Below are 16,154 nucleotides of genomic sequence, written 5' to 3' on the forward strand. Positions count from 1 at the left end.
TCAACAAATCTAAATTTTCTCCTATAATGCCTGATGAGATTAGAGAACACCTGACAAGAGATCAGAAACCATTCCTTCATCCAGAATCACTCCAGACCCTTTAGATTCCCAGCTCCATGTTGGTGCTTCTTCTCTTCAGTTCACCCCACTCATTTTCTACAGGGTTCAGGTCAGAGGACTGGAATGGCCAGCAGAAGCTTGGTTTTGTGCTCAGTGACCCATTTTTGTGTTGTTTTTGAGGTTTGTGTTTGAATTATTGTACGGTTGGAAGATCCAAACATGGCAGATAGAATTTGATAGAATCCATGATGCCATGTGTCTAAACAAGATGTCCAGGACCTCCAGCAGAAATATAGGCCCACAACATCAAAAATACAGCAGTATATTTCATTGTACACATGGGGTACTTTTTATCCCTGTGTTCACCAAACCCATCTTGAGTGTTTGCTGCTAAAAAGCTCATTTTTTAGTTTCATCTGACCATAGAAGCCAGTCCCATTTGAAGTTCCAGTCGTGTCTGATAACTGAATATGCTGGAGTTTGTTTTTGGATGAGCTAGGAGTATTTTTCTTGAAACCCTCCAAAACAACATGTGGTGATGTAGGTGCTGTTTGACAATTTTTTTTTTAGGTTTTTCTGACCCTGAGACACAAATGTTTTCTGCAATTCTCCAGCTGTGGTCCTTGGAGAGTCTTTAGCCACTCAAACTCTCCTTCTCACCGTGCATTAGGACGATATTGACACACGTCCTCTTCCAGGCAGTTTCATAACATTTTATATTGATTGGAAATTCTTAATTATCGCCCTGATGGTGGAAATGGGAATTTTCACTGCTCTAGCTCTTTTCTTAAAGCCATTTCACTAATTTGTGAAGCTCAGTTATCTTTTGCTGCACATCAGAAATATGTTCTTTGGTTTTTTTCATTGTGATGGATGATTAAGGGAATTTGGGCTTTGTTTTCCCTCCTATTTATATTTCTGTGAAACAGGAAGCGATAGCTGGATAATTTCATGTTCATAATCACCCTGGAGTGCTCAAAATTGTGAATATGAATGGGAATATACTTCAGAGATATTTTACTCATAAGAATTTCTAGGGGTGCCAATAATTGTGGCCAATGTGTATTAGAGTAAAACATTTATTTCATAATGATATTTCCCCCAATTTGAAATTCATATTATCCAATGAAAGGTTAGATTTTAGTGAATTTATTAAATAAAAGATCAAAAGGTTTAACAATGCAGATTAATTTTCACAGCCTTCTTTGATCATATTTACCAAGGGTGCCGATATTTTTGGCCATGACTGTATATATATATATTTTTTTTTTAAATGAACCAGAAAAAAGTGTCCTGGACAAGAATTGTTTGTAAAAAGCATCTACAAGTAAACAAACTGCAAGCAATACATATGCATTATAAGAGAATTGAACATGATATGAAAATCATATTCTTATCTTTTTTTTTTTCTTAGGATTGCTCTTAAGACAAAACTTAAGAAGAATTAAAATTCTTGAAAATAATCTTCTTAAAAATCATTGTAAATAACTTCTTAAAGTTAGGATACCCCAGACTTTAATCCAAATTAGTAAGAATGATTTAATTAATTTATTGGGTCATTTCAAATTAATTGTTTTATTTAAGCATTACAACAACACTAGCTACATATAAAACATGGTAGGACTATTAACAGGGATGTGCCCAAGTTTTATGAAGTGACAGCTATGACTGCTGATGCAAACAATGACAGGTCATGATTACGCGTAATGCGTTTTTTTTTTTTTCTTTGCCGAATTCAAAATTCAGTAACAACTCTACAAAAACGAGTCAAAATGGAGCTTGTCTTTAATTTTAGTCTATAAATACGATCTAATCTTTGGCAGTATTCAATGCATATGAATATGGCCATACACAGGATGCATTTACTGTAGCAGCACGAACACACATACCGGAAGTGCCTAATCAGAAGACAGTGCAAAAACACAGCACAAAAATGAATAAAACAGATCGCTGCAGCTTGAGATAGGCTCTTTAAAAGTAACTTCAAAAACACTGTGCAATAAAAACGCAAAGCCGAGCAGCAGTCAAACTAGTTACGATGAAAATAGTGTGCATGCTTATTATGATTATTAAGGTAATCTGCAGGAAGTGCAAAACTACAATCCTTGAAGTGTGAGTTTATCAGTGCATCTTCAGCCATGTATTCAGTCAGATAAAATATTTTCTTCTTAGGAAAAAAAATTAAGATATTCTCAAGAACATATTTGAGAAACTCTTAAGAATTTTTCAAGACTTGCGTGTTGTGAATCCGGCCTCTGGTCCAAAAGAGAGAATGTGAATGACTGAATGAATGAATGAATGAGACAGATGGAGAGGAAAGAGAGAGATAGAGCCAATTCAGTGAATGAGGATTATCAGGAGGCCATGATTGACAAGTGCAATTCGGCCAGGACACTGGGGTTACACCCCTACTCTTTTACAAGAAGTGCATGGGATTTTAAATGACCAGAGAGAGTCAGGACCTCGGTTTAATGTCACATGCGAAAGACAGTGTTTTTTTTTTTTTTTTTTACAGTAGTGTCCCCATCACTACTGGGGCTTTAGGTCTCACACAGACCACAGGATGAGCACCCACTGCTGGCCTCACTAACACCTCTTCCAACAGCAACCTAGTTTTCCCAGGAGGTCTCCCACCCAGGTCCTGACCAGGCTCAACCCTGCTTAAGTGGGCAACCGGTCTTGTGCTGCAGGGTGATATGGCTGTGGTCTAAAACAACACCACCAACAAAAACACGCATTACACATGCAACAAAACAGAACTGCTCCAACAGCAGCAGCAATGAGAAAACACTGCTGCTCACATAGACGAGTTTTGACATGCTCACATACTGATTCCGATATGACCCCTGTTCCAATCATTCTCCATTCTGCTCATGGCCCCCTCCCTGCTCTGCATATTTTGTATATCTCTCTCTTATCTAAGAGATCCGATTGAGTTCATGAACTCTTTAGAGAGAGATTCATGTACTGAGCTGCATTCCAATTCACTTTTCATTGTGTTTATTTCTCTCATCTTACAGAAAACTTTTACAGAAAAGGATTTGTTAAATGGTTTGCCAGGTCTTCTTAGGTAAATGACATTATTAAGCACGTTACAGTACAGTCAAGCAATGGGGGGGGGGGGGGGAGAAAAGATAAACAAATAATATTTTGCAAAAGAAAGGTTTTTGTCAAACAATATTATAGTTTATATATAGGTAAACAATATATAAAAAGGGCAGCTATAAAAACAAATCCACTGTTGATACAGCAAGCAGGTACTTGAAGCTGCTGGTGTCTATGCAGGCTGCCACTTGAGCCTTAAACAGAGCTCACAGAGAGAAACCTTTACAGCTGGTGGAGTAATACAACTATTTTATTGATTTAAATTTTATTATAAAGTCAACAGTTCACAGATGAGCATAGAGTGAGTGACAGAAGGATCAATGTGTTCTTCTCATGAATGAGACCTCTGACTGCAAACAGACAAGCTTCCTGCTTATCTGATACTGAACACTAATAATGTCACACGAATAATAAAAATAAATGATTTAAAGCAAATAATAAATGAACAAATCATTATGGTCATAGGACACACGGTGATATAGAATTGACCAATGACTTTCATGTGTGCAAGTTCCCTCCTAAACGGGAGGAGTTTATCTGAACATACATAAAGTGAAAGTGTGAATCTGACCAGTTTGTGAAAGTTTCCTTCAGCTCACATCTCAGCTGAAGGAAAATCATGTCAGAGACAAGTTCAACTCTCCAGTAAGCTAAACTGAAGGTATAACAGAAAAGGTAAGTGAAGAATCACGCTAGAATGCATTTACAAACAGAGTCTCTAAGACTAAAATATAAATCAGTAAATGAATAACATCAGTGTCACAGTCAGCTGCTTTATTTTTCAGCCTGTGCATTTAAGACATTTGGTGCGAAGTTATTTTTATTCTTTTTGTTTTGTCGGCATGCCAGCATATGTGTGACTTCACAAACAGTAACTGTAACCGCTCTGACCCCCTCATATGACTGTTTTTAGCATGGATTCAGTGGGACTGAATGTGATAGAAACTGCAGCTCTTGGGAGACCCTTCCAGCTGGGCATGCTGTATGACTGCAGAAAGGATGCATTGATACCAGGTACCACAAAATAAACTTATCACACATTAAAAATATGATTCACAGAGAAATGGTCTAATGTCATGCGAAATAAGAGGTGTATATTGTTGTGTAATAAGGCACAAGAAACACAGTTTAAAATACTGCACCGTATACATTGTACTCCTTATGTACTTCGCCAGCATTCACCAGTCTGCCGTAAATGTAAATCTGGTTTGGGTACACACTCCCACATGTTTTGGTTCTGCTCCTTGATAAGCCACATTGGGGATAAGATTAAAGCAAAGCTTGACTGTATATTGAATTGCATTATTGAGAAAGACCCTTGGTTTTTTTTATTTTGGGAATGAGTAAAGAGGACAGACTGTCACATCTTCAGGTCAAGCTTGCAAGCAAATTATTATTCGTAGCTCGTAAATGTACACTTGTTCTGTGGATTAAAGACAAACCTCCAACAGTGGACCAATGGTGCAACGAGATTTTCAAAATCCTTCCTTTAGAACGTCTTGGGGCCATCAGCGATGGGAATGAAGCTGGTCCCAATTCTTTTGTAGTCTCTCTCAGAATACATCACAAGTTTGTAAAAAAAAACAGAGTACGTTTAAATTAGAAATACTAATGTGCTTTCATGGGTGCTGGAAGGTACATTCTGTCTTTATTTTAGTAAAAGTATTTTGTAAAAGACCTTTTTTGAAAAAGAAATGCCTTTATTTATGTAGTGTTAAGTCTGATCTTTGAGAAAATGTAAAGGGTCACTAACTTTGTTAATTATTTCACTGTTTTTTTTTTTTTACTGAACTGTACCATAGATTTGTCCTATGGTGTGACATAACAAAAAATTAAGAAAATAAAAAAAGCTCTTAATAATACATAAATAGCATTAGAGAGATTTATCTTAATTGTTAGACACTTATTTTCATATAGTGCTATTTATTTAATATGAAATTATAATTAACATCACCCCCCCACCTGTTCATTTTCTCTATATATTTCTGTGTCCTCTCTCTTCCACTAATTTCTCTCCCTCAATTCTTTCTGTCTCAAGAACATACAGTAGTATCACATTTTATACTTATTTTCATGACACTTTATAACAGTACAAGTTTTCTGCAAAAAACATCAGAAAATAGTTTAATTAATGTTATTATGGCATTTAAGAACACTGAAAATGATCAAAAAATAATAAAAATGAGTTAAACAATTGAATGATTTAAAATGCTTTTTAAAGAGACTTTGTCCTCTGGTGTGACATATTTGTCCTGTGGTGTGACAGTATAGGCGTCACACCGGAGTACATTTTCTGTCACTCCATAGGACATTTCAGGCTTTATCTGTCAATTAATTACCTTGCTATACCAAGCTAACCTGTCATTAGCGGTAAGCAAGACACATTTGCATAATTTTCCATGATTATGTATATATATAATTTAGGGGTGTCACACCAAAGGACAACAAAACGTAACACTTTTGTAGTGGTTCCAAAAAAGTTAAATATTTGAACAATTCTGAGACAAAAATGGACCGTGTGCACATGTCATGGGCTTCACAGGGGGCTTCAGTAACACGACCATGAATAGGGTCCTTCAACTAATTAAAGTGTTCTCTGGAATTGGCTGATTTAAAACTAGGATATGGTGTCACACCAGAGGACATGGTTTTCAGAGACAAAATGTATCAATTTCCTAGGTTTTCAGAAATGTATGGATGAAAAAAAATGATTGCCATTTAATAAAATAGACACTTGTACAATTATGCCGGAGGTATTTATTAACATTTTTATGCTTTTCTTTTTCATTTATAAAAGTTGTAATTTACTGAACCATGCTTGGGACAGTCACACCATAGGACAATTTTGAGATTTGGCTCAAAAATGTAAAAAAAATCTAACAACACTGCAGGTTTTATAACAGCAGGTCCATGTAGGACAAATAAATGTTTAACAATTTACTGCATTTATATGGTAAAAAAAAAAAAATTATATATATATAATATTTTCTGAAAATGCTCTTATATTATGTAGTATCTCAGAAGCAGAAACATTTTCACTTCCATTATCTTTAACTTCATTGAATATTTAACTTTATTAACTTCACCATCAGAATATGTATCTCTTTAACTTACTGAATTTTTAGATGTGAAATGTGATTCTAATAAATTCAATGTTGAACGTTAAAGCACCTTTTTCCTTTTACAGGGATCAGACTTTGGAATAAAGAGCAGCTGCAGCAGAATATTTGCCCTTGTCCTCAAATTAATACAGGATTCAATGTCACAGCTTCAGACTCCATTCAGGACAAATCTAGATTGCTAAATATTGATGGTGGACTTAAACTGAGTTTTTTAGGTGATCTCATCCATGTTAGTGGAGCAGCAAAGTATCTCAATGACACAAAAACATCTTTCAAACAGCAGAGACTTACGCTACATTATCATTCAACAAGCCGATTTGAAGAACTGACTGTGAACCATTTGCCTTTTAGAGATATGGCTGATGATGATCTTGATATAGCCACACATGTGGTGACAGCAATCCTGTACGGAGCAGACGCCTGCTTTGTGTTTGACAGAGAAGTTTCCTTCGATGAGGACAAAAGCACAGTAGAAGGAGAAGTAAAAGTGGCTCTTGAGAAGCTGCAAGGTGCTGTTTCAGTGGGTGCAAATGCTGATATGAGTGTGAATCACAGTCAGGAAACGGCAGTCAAAAAATTCACATGTACATTTTATGGCGACTTTCAGCTGTCGTCTAACCCAACGTCTTTTGAAGATGCTTTGAAAGTTTTCACTGATCTTCCAGAACTGCTGAAAGATAATCAAGAGCTGGCGATTCCACAGAGAGTTTGGCTTTATCCTCTGGACAAACTTCATAAAAGTGCTTCAAAACTTCATAAAGACATCAGCATGGATCTTATCATGAAGTTAGAATCAGTGATTGAGAGTTTAAATACAACTGAGATGAAATGCAGTGATCTTCTGAAAGACTCGCCTGCTCAAACATTTGCTGCATTTTATGATAAAATTCTACACATGAAGCGAAACTGCTACATGTACAAGTTGAGGCTCATGAAGAATCTCGGCTCTTTGCTGCCAAACATTCGTGGAGATGTGATGAAGGAAACCACACTGATTGATCTTCTACAAGAATATGATGCATCTCCATTCAGAGGAGGTGACCTTTCAGAATGGCTGAGAGAGAGGGAAAGAGAGTCTGAGATCATAAAAACAGTCCTCAGACAGCTGAAGGATTATGGTGCACAGGTGGAAGTCAACATAGATGCCATCTTGATGGATCTGGAGGTCGAGAGTCTGGTCAGTTACACATTCGCATCACTGAACCACTCAGATGTGCTGCTTCTTCAACAAACTGCCTATCTGAGTCCATCAGCACGAGGAGAAACTACTGAGAAGAGCCCTGATTTCAAGCAAACGCCTTGGCTCACTCCTGAGATCCAAAAGACCATGAGGAGCTGTTTGGAGATATTTAAGAGGTTAATGGATTCAAAAGACTGTAACCCAGCTAAGTTTATTGTGTCCTCAAAGGAAATGGAGGACAATCCTGGTTCCTGCATTCTTCTGTATGAAAATGGATGTGATAAACCTCTTTGGTTTATTCCTCCATCCAAACCAACCTGTCCAATCACTGAAGAGGTCAAAGGTCAGAGTGTGGTTCTGAAGGTGGTTCCTTCCTCATGTCCTGCTACAGTGGAGCTCAGATTACTGTATAAAGCAAAGCAGGACACAGTCTGGACATCTGAACCTGTGCTGAAGGATCAAGACACAGTTACTCTGACTGATCTGAGAGCAGGAACTGAGTATGAGATCAAATGTGCAGCGGTGGGGAAACTCAACTACACCGTATACAGTGATGTGATCAGCGTTACCACAGAGGTAAGATGATCATTCATCAAATATCAGCTGGCAATAAGTACATGTTAGGTAAGAAGTACGTTAGGGAACTGAACAGAAATATTATAACTTACCCTCTTAAATTTCATGATTTAAATTTCATGATTTAATCAGTTTTTCATTAGAATAAAGTGAGTGTTTTTTAGCAAAGTACAAAAGAACCTAATAGTTATGTAATAAATGTATTTTTTTTTCTATTGAACAGAGAAAAAGCAAGAACATTGGAACAACAGGAATCAAAGTCGAAAAGATAGATAATCTATTTCACAGACTTCACCTTGAAGACAGGCACCACAATAAACTAAGGCCTGCAGATGTTCTTCAGATAACCAAACATTCATTACAGTCCCATGAGTCTTGTGCTGAAGAGAAGCTGATTCAGATTTTCATACAAAAGCTACTGATGCTGAACTACAGAGCAAGATATTTAAAAGCTAAAGAAAACAACGAGGAAAATCACATACAACAACGAGACTATGACCCATCTAATGAGGGTGATATTTTTCATGAAATGTCTTTGTCTAATGATAGAACAAGTCAGTCGGAGCAAATTCACCCGATGGATGTTCAGATGGCTGTGTTTCATTGTGCTGATGGTCTCCTGAAGCAGCTGATGGTGACTAAACTGTCCCAGTGTCAGTACGCTCTGCCTCTGCTTGTTCCTGATCCATTCACACAACAGATTGAGTTTCCTCTCTGGACATTTAGACAAATCAAAAAGAGCTGGAAGATGAGAAACACCAATAATGAAATCATCAGTCAAACCCAGCCAATCTACAAGGCAGAAACTCCAATGGTGTTTTTCTTCAGGTTTGGCTCTGTGTCTTCATCCAAGTCTCAGCTGATGAACAGTCTGATCAATGAGAAACACAACACATTCTTCCACAGGAACTGCACAGGCAGCAGCAGAACCAGAGTCCTGATGGATGGAGTGGTGGAGATCACCTGGTTCTGCCCCTCCGGATCAAATGATGATAAATTCACTGAGTGTGTTGCTTTCTGTAATCTACACGGTGATGCAGGAGACCATGAGAAACAGCTGCAGATCCTCACTAAAATGGCCTCAGTCAATGTTGTTCTTCTACCACGACTTCAGAGGTATGACAGAAGAATGAAAAAACTTGACGAACTCTATAAAGGCTCAAAGCCACTCATTTGTCTTTTTACTGAGGATGAAACTGCTGTAACTGTGTTGAAGGAAAAATGTCAGATTGGTCTGAAAAACAGAAATCAGTCAGAAGTATCTGAAGAACTCAGAAGAGTTATAAATGATTGTCTCTCAGAATCATCTTCCACTTTCAGACTTGAAGATGTGTCCAAACACTCAGACATCAGAGTAGATGAGGAAGATGATGATGACTGCAGGAGAGGAAGAGAAGCAGCACAGCAGATGATGAGTTTACTGGAAATGAAAAGTCTGAAAGAAATCAAAGAATCATTTCTGCCTCATCAGGGGAAACTGTGGCATCAGTGGAGTCAGAAGAACAAAGAACTACATCGACCTCAACCAGATGAGACAAAAATGGACATCAGCAGAAAACAAATAGACTTGAAGAAAATCCGTGAACAACAGCATGCATCTGACATCAGTGAGTTTGTGAAGCTCTTCATTAAAGAAATGAACACAGATGCTGAACATGAAAAGATGTTTTTCATTAAATGGATTGGAATCCTCCTGGATAAACATATCTCAGCTGACCTTTCTGCTCTACATCATAAGTATAATGAAAAGTGGTCAACAGTCTTAACAATGAATGATAACAAAAATAAATCTGAGCAACTGACAACTGTACAAATTGATCTTGAGAGAATATCTGAGGAACTTCAAGCTGCAACCTTTGGTTTGGAGCACATCATGAGGGAGATCGGTCAGATCTATGAATCATGTTCATCTGTGAAGAAGAACAAGAAAGACCTGCAGGTTCACTTCTCTTCTCTCCCGAGTCTTGCAGCAGAGATGATGATCTCTGGATTTCCACTGGAGCTGATGGATGGAGATGCTGCTCATGTTCCTCTGGTCTGGATCTCTGCTGTTCTAGATCAACTCATCCAGAAGCTGGGAGACCAGAGACTCTTTGTGCTGTCAGTTTTAGGACTTCAGAGCTCTGGGAAATCCACCATACTGAATGCCATGTTTGGACTCCAGTTTGCCGTCGGTGCTGGCAGGTGCACCAGAGGAGCTTTCATGCAGCTGGTCAGAGTCTCAGACGAGATGAAAACACAACTGAACTTTGACTATATTCTGGTTATTGATACTGAGGGACTTCGTGCTCTAGAACTGGGAAGATTGTCAAGACATCATGACAATGAATTGGCCACATTTGCTGTTGCTATTGGAAATTTGACCTTGATCAACATCTTTGGTGAAAATCCATCTGAGCTGCAGGACATTCTTCAGATTGTTGTTCAGGCCTTCATGAGGATGAAGAAGGTCCGACTGAATCCCAGCTGTGTGTTTGTGTGTCAGAACGTTTCAGACGTCAAGGCTGGAGAGAAAAACATGGAGGGAAGGAGAAGACTGCAGATGAAACTGGATGATATGACAAAAGTCACTGCTAAAGAGGAAGAATGCGATGCAGAATGTTTCAGTGATGTCACTGAATTTGATGTTCAGAAAGATGTGAAGTATTTCACTCAGCTCTGGGAGGGTAGACCACCGATGGCACCACCAAACCCAGTCTACTGTGAGAGCATTCAAGAACTGAAGGAAACAATTATGTCTTTTGCCTCAAAATCACATGGAATAATGCTGATAGACTTAAAAGTTCGTATTAAAGATCTCTGGGAGGCTTTACGGAAGGAACAATTTATCTTCAGCTTCAGCTTCAATGCTGTGGAGATTTCAGCATACAGGACACTGGAGCGCGAATACAATAAGTGGTCCTGGAGTCTTCACAGTGCCATGATGGAAACTGAGAACAAACTACACAACAAGATAGAAAATGGAACAATTCATGAGGTTGAGGAAACTGATCTTAAAAGAGAAGACGACAAGTGAAGAAGTGAAAAAATCAATGTCAGAATTATCTGAGAAAGTCAGAGATAAAGATAAACTGATTCAGTGGAAAGCATCATTTGACCTCAAAATTAAAGAACTTCAGGAAAACATTGTGAGAGAAACAAAGAGGAAATTAACTGAGATTCTTCAGCAGCGAGACCTGATGAAAAATATTGATGCTCAGAGGACACATTATGAAAACACTCTCTATGAAAAGAGCAAAGAACTTGCCTTTAAATTTAAAGACAAAGCAAATGATGAGGAAACACTGAAGAAAGAGTTTGATTTGTTTTGGGAACAGAGTGTGAATAAGATCATCACAGAAATTCATCCAATACTAGACATTGACATAATGACAGATTTGAAACACATCCTCAGTGACATCTACAAAAGTTCTTGTCATTACAGTGAGAGCTGTGATATTTTTACTGTGCCGACTTATTCAAAATATGTTCTTTTCAGAAAGTCCACAAAAAGAGTTAAAGAGAAACATGGATTTTCTAAAATTCTGTCTCCATTGGATGAAGCCCAAATAAGATTGTTAGTCACAGATATTGCTCTGCAGACAGACACAATGATTCAGTCATTTAACATTTCAAAGTTGGGCTACAACATCAGCTGCATTCAGCAACTCACAGGTTACATCAAGAAGAGAGTAACAGAACATCAGATAGGACAAGTGAAATATGTGTTCAAGATTAATTTCTTCATGGATTTGGTTCTTTCCATCTATAAGAGAGCAAACAAGAAGATCACTGACCAACACAAACTGTTCAGGGAAGCTAATGATCCTGTAATATATGTTGAGAAGAAGAGAGAAGAGTATTATACAATTTTCCAGAAATACTGTCATGGAGCAACGTCAGCTGCTATTTTTGGTAAGGTCATCTGTCAGAAAATTAAAGAGCCCATTGAGCAGAGTGTCTACAAGAAGACTGCCAGAGATTTGGCAGATGACATGAGATCAAACTGTAAATCAATGAATAGAAGCAGAGCAAATCTGGAGAAAGACATCCTGAAGACACTGGCAGAAGAGGAAGATTTCAACAAATACATGAACTACATTCATAATCCCAGAGATCACTTCAACAGTTTCATCAGAGATGAAGTCAGTCGGTACATCACTGATAAGTTCAGTGTCCGTGTTTTACCCAAGATGAAGGAGAACATTAAACTCCTGCAGCAGAAGATCATGAAAGCAGCACATGAATCTACTGAACATGTTCAAGTCAACAGTGGAGATGTTGGTTTGTGGTTGAAGAGTTTCACACAGCAGCTCTCAGATGAGCTGATCTTCTCTGAAAAAGATCTCAGTGGAGTGAAACATGATGATGTTGAAGTGAAACTCCTAGAAGATGTGATAAAACAAGAACTTCCTGCTACAATGTCTGAGATCAGCAAGAGCTTCAACACAAAGACATTTCCAGTAAAGCTGGACTATAAATTCAGACCAGATGAGCTTCTGATTGATCACTTCTGTTGGTGCTGTTGGGCTCAGTGTCTGTTCTGCACCAACACTGTAGAAAACCATGATGGAGATCACAGTGTTGCTTTCCACAGAGTGAGAGGAATTAAAGGATGGCATTTCTTTCAAACTCAGTATCTCTGTGCTGTTATTTGCACCAAAGTAGTGGCATGTGATCAGGATTTCAATGAACCAGATGGAACGTTCCCTTTGAGAGAACATAGAAGAGCAGGAGGAGTTTATACAGACTGGAGCATCACCACTGACCTCTCTGAACTGCCGTACTGGAAGTGGTTTGTGTGCAGATTCCAGAAAGATCTGGAGAGATATTGCAATAAAACATTTGATGGTTATGGTAAGATTCCAGATGAATGGGAAAAATATTCAAAACAGGATGCTATTGAGAGTTTGGGTCAATGCATCTAATGGAGAAGATGAACATTGCAAATCTTCTGTCTCCTCTTAGATTCACCTCAGATCACAGCCAGAAATTAGTTTACATTATGCATCAATCAACACCTCAATCAACACCTCATAGAGGACAATATTCAATCTAAAAGTTTTCTGTTCTACGGAGCAGGAAAAATCCTAAAACGATTTGCATTTTCTAAATTTTAATTGTAGACATATTATTGAAAAAAAATGCAACTTTTGACAAAACTTAATTGTTTTATAGCTTTGTATTTTTGTAGTTGTTGTTGTATGTTTAGAGGTTAAATTAGCTGTAGATACTAACATGATTAAATGAGTATAAGAAATTAGTTGTAACAAAGTTACAAATAATAAATAATAAATAAATTCAGATTATAAAATTATCTGCTGTTTAATAATACAAAGACATTTTGTTTTTTGCAACATTACTGCCCCCTACAGTTAAGTGAGTTGAATTCAATGTTTTTACAGTTCAAAAAGGATATGTAATGTGTAATGTGGAAGTCTGTGTACCATCATAATGTTTTTGGCATTCCTATTTCAAGTTAAATAACTTACAGTATGTGTAGTTGCTTTAATCACGTTTTTAAAACATTTAAACATCTCATGAAAATGTTATTAAATAATACTGTATTCATAACCTATAATCCCAGATAGCATGCAGATGTGGGCCACTTAAAGCAATGATACGGCACTGCTGGCCTTCTTATGGCCCAGACAAAATGGATGTAAGCCTGAAGTGGCCCACATGTAAAATAGAAAAAATGGCCCAAATGTATCAAATCACATGTGGGCCTCTGTCTGTAGGCAAAGATGCGGTGTTCACGGCAATGTGTAATCTGAATGTGACCCTAAAGTGGCCCATGTGGTAAATAATGAATATGGCCAACCAAATGTGGGCCACCTTTGGTAAAAATGTGGCACAATTGACAAAGGCTAATCAGGGTGTAAACCAAATGTGGCCCAGGTATATTAAAATGTATCTGAGCCAGATTTGGCAAAGATATGGCACAGTGAGCACTGGTTAATGTGGCTGTGAGCCTAAAGTGGCCCACATATGATGCCACAAATGTGGCCCAGTTATCCTAAACCGTCTCTGGGCCAGTTTTGGCAAAAGTATGGCACAGTGAGCACTGGCTAATGTGGTTGTGAGACTAAAGTGGCCCGCATATAAAATGACAAGTATTGGCCAAAAAAATTAATAACAATTTGGGCCATTTTTTATTGTTATTATTATGTGTACTGTGCAGCATAAAAACAGAAGTGCAATATAATGATAGCTCTTACTGTTACGGTTTCTGTTCATTTGGACTGTTTTCCTTTTACACCATTTCCCTTGTTGTGTTGATTGTATTGTTCTGTTCAGGTGTGCCTAGTTAATTATCCTTGTTTGGTCTGAGTACTTAAGTTCCTGTATGTTCACTTTGAGTTTGTCTGGCACTTACGCCTACATGTCTTAAATGTTGCTGTGCTATATTGTGTTTGGATTTACCCTTGTTGGATTAAAGACTTATGATATATAACCTTTCATCTTTGTTGTGCACTCTTTAACACAGAGCTCATGGCTGACATGCGGCCTTCCTATGATTTGCTTGTAGCCCAAATTTGGCATACAGGGCTGGACCACCCATATGCCATCATACTACACAGTATTGTGCAGTAGCCCCTCACTGCAGAACAAAAGATCCAGGGGGCGGGGTTGGATCCACATCCAAGGATCCTTATTCTGAAAGGCATGGATAATGGCTTCAAAAACGAATAACGGATAACGAATAATTCTGCCGAATATTCGGCTGAAGCTAGGTAACAGGTGAACCAGGACATCAGCGCGAAATTTTACACAAACCTCTAAAGTTATGCAATAGTGAGTGTGTAAAGCGAATGCATGTAAACTTTAGAGCGCAAATCAAACACTGCATTGCTGTTGCCTCTCCGTGCATCTCTCAGAAATCAGAGCTTGGCAAGAGTAATATTAACTAAAATAATACATCATACACGTTCTACTATTTGTGTATATTTAAAATGCAATGATTTAAACCTTATAGGCTACGATATGATACACGAATGAATGAAATGAGCACAGCGTGATCGCTAATCAAACAGCCACGTTGCCACGCACATTTGTTTAGTGAAGTTCAAAAAAGACTGCTTAAAGAGTTCTGCGTAATGAAAAAGTGTGCCTTGAATTAATTCAGTCGTGTTCAGATGATTAGGCTACTAAACGTTTGTCATGAAAGCTCTACTTGTATGATCAATTTATTTGTAGAAATTAATTTTATATTTTAGAATACTGAATAGGGCAAATAGTCGAAACACAAATATTTTTCCATGCTTTGTTCTCTATTTTTCCATACCTGCAAATTACTTAAGTGAAATGGTAACACTGTACAATAAGGTTCATTAGTTAAACATTAGTTAATGTATTAACTAACATGAACTAACCATGAGCAATACATTTGTTACTGTATTTACTAATCTTCTCTAACGTTAGTTAATAAAAATACAGATGTTCATTGTTAGTTCATGTTAGTTCACAGTGCATTAACTAATGTTAACAAGATTTTAATAATGTATTAGTAAATGTTGAAATTAACATTAACAAAGATTAATAAACGCTGTATAAGTGCAGTTTATTATTAGTTAATGTTAACTAATGTAGTTAACTAATGAACCTTATTGTAAAGTGTTACCAGTGAAATAATTTTTAAACTGCGCAGTAACCAGTGAGCCAAAGGAAATCATTTTGTTTTACATAAACCTCTAAAATTACAACGCAGTTAACAAGTGTGTGAAGTAAATGAGTGTAAACTATGAATTAAATAAGCACAAATAAAATAGCAGTGTTGCACTTGCCTTTTTCCATGCATTTCCTGGAAATTACTTAAATCAATTTCCATATTTCTAAACTGCATAGGAACCCTTACTGTTTTAATTAGAAGATATTTAAATATTTATTTATCGGATCACGAAAGGTCCCCAAAGTGGGACTCGACTCGTGTCCCCAAGCACAACTGCACTGCATGTATGCATATATAACAAGGGTATCAGTTCCGACTGTTAGAAGATATTTCAATAAATGTTATAATCATAATATATATATATATATATATATATATATATATATTAGTTAAACACGGCATATTTGTTCAGTGATAACCACGAAAAAAAAGAAAGGCTGTAAAACCATAGACATAATTG

At 37.3% G+C, this 16,154-nt stretch overlaps 1 protein-coding gene across 1 annotated transcript; it reads left to right on the plus strand.

The window, feature by feature from the left end:
• The first annotated feature begins 3,753 nt into the window (after nucleotides 1-3,753).
• On the plus strand, nucleotides 3,754-14,474 carry LOC131536346 (interferon-induced very large GTPase 1-like). The gene is given in 5 exon segments (XM_058769219.1): nucleotides 3,754-3,840; nucleotides 4,079-4,179; nucleotides 6,353-8,043; nucleotides 8,267-11,055; nucleotides 11,057-14,474. Coding segments are annotated over 4 exon segments (6,474 nt in total). The 5' UTR covers nucleotides 3,754-3,840; nucleotide 4,079; the 3' UTR covers nucleotides 12,951-14,474.
• Nucleotides 14,475-16,154: the final 1,680 nt, after the last annotated feature.

This window comes from Onychostoma macrolepis, chromosome 03 (assembly GCF_012432095.1).
Source record: "Onychostoma macrolepis isolate SWU-2019 chromosome 03, ASM1243209v1, whole genome shotgun sequence".
Classification (NCBI taxonomy): Eukaryota; Metazoa; Chordata; class Actinopteri; order Cypriniformes; family Cyprinidae; genus Onychostoma; species Onychostoma macrolepis.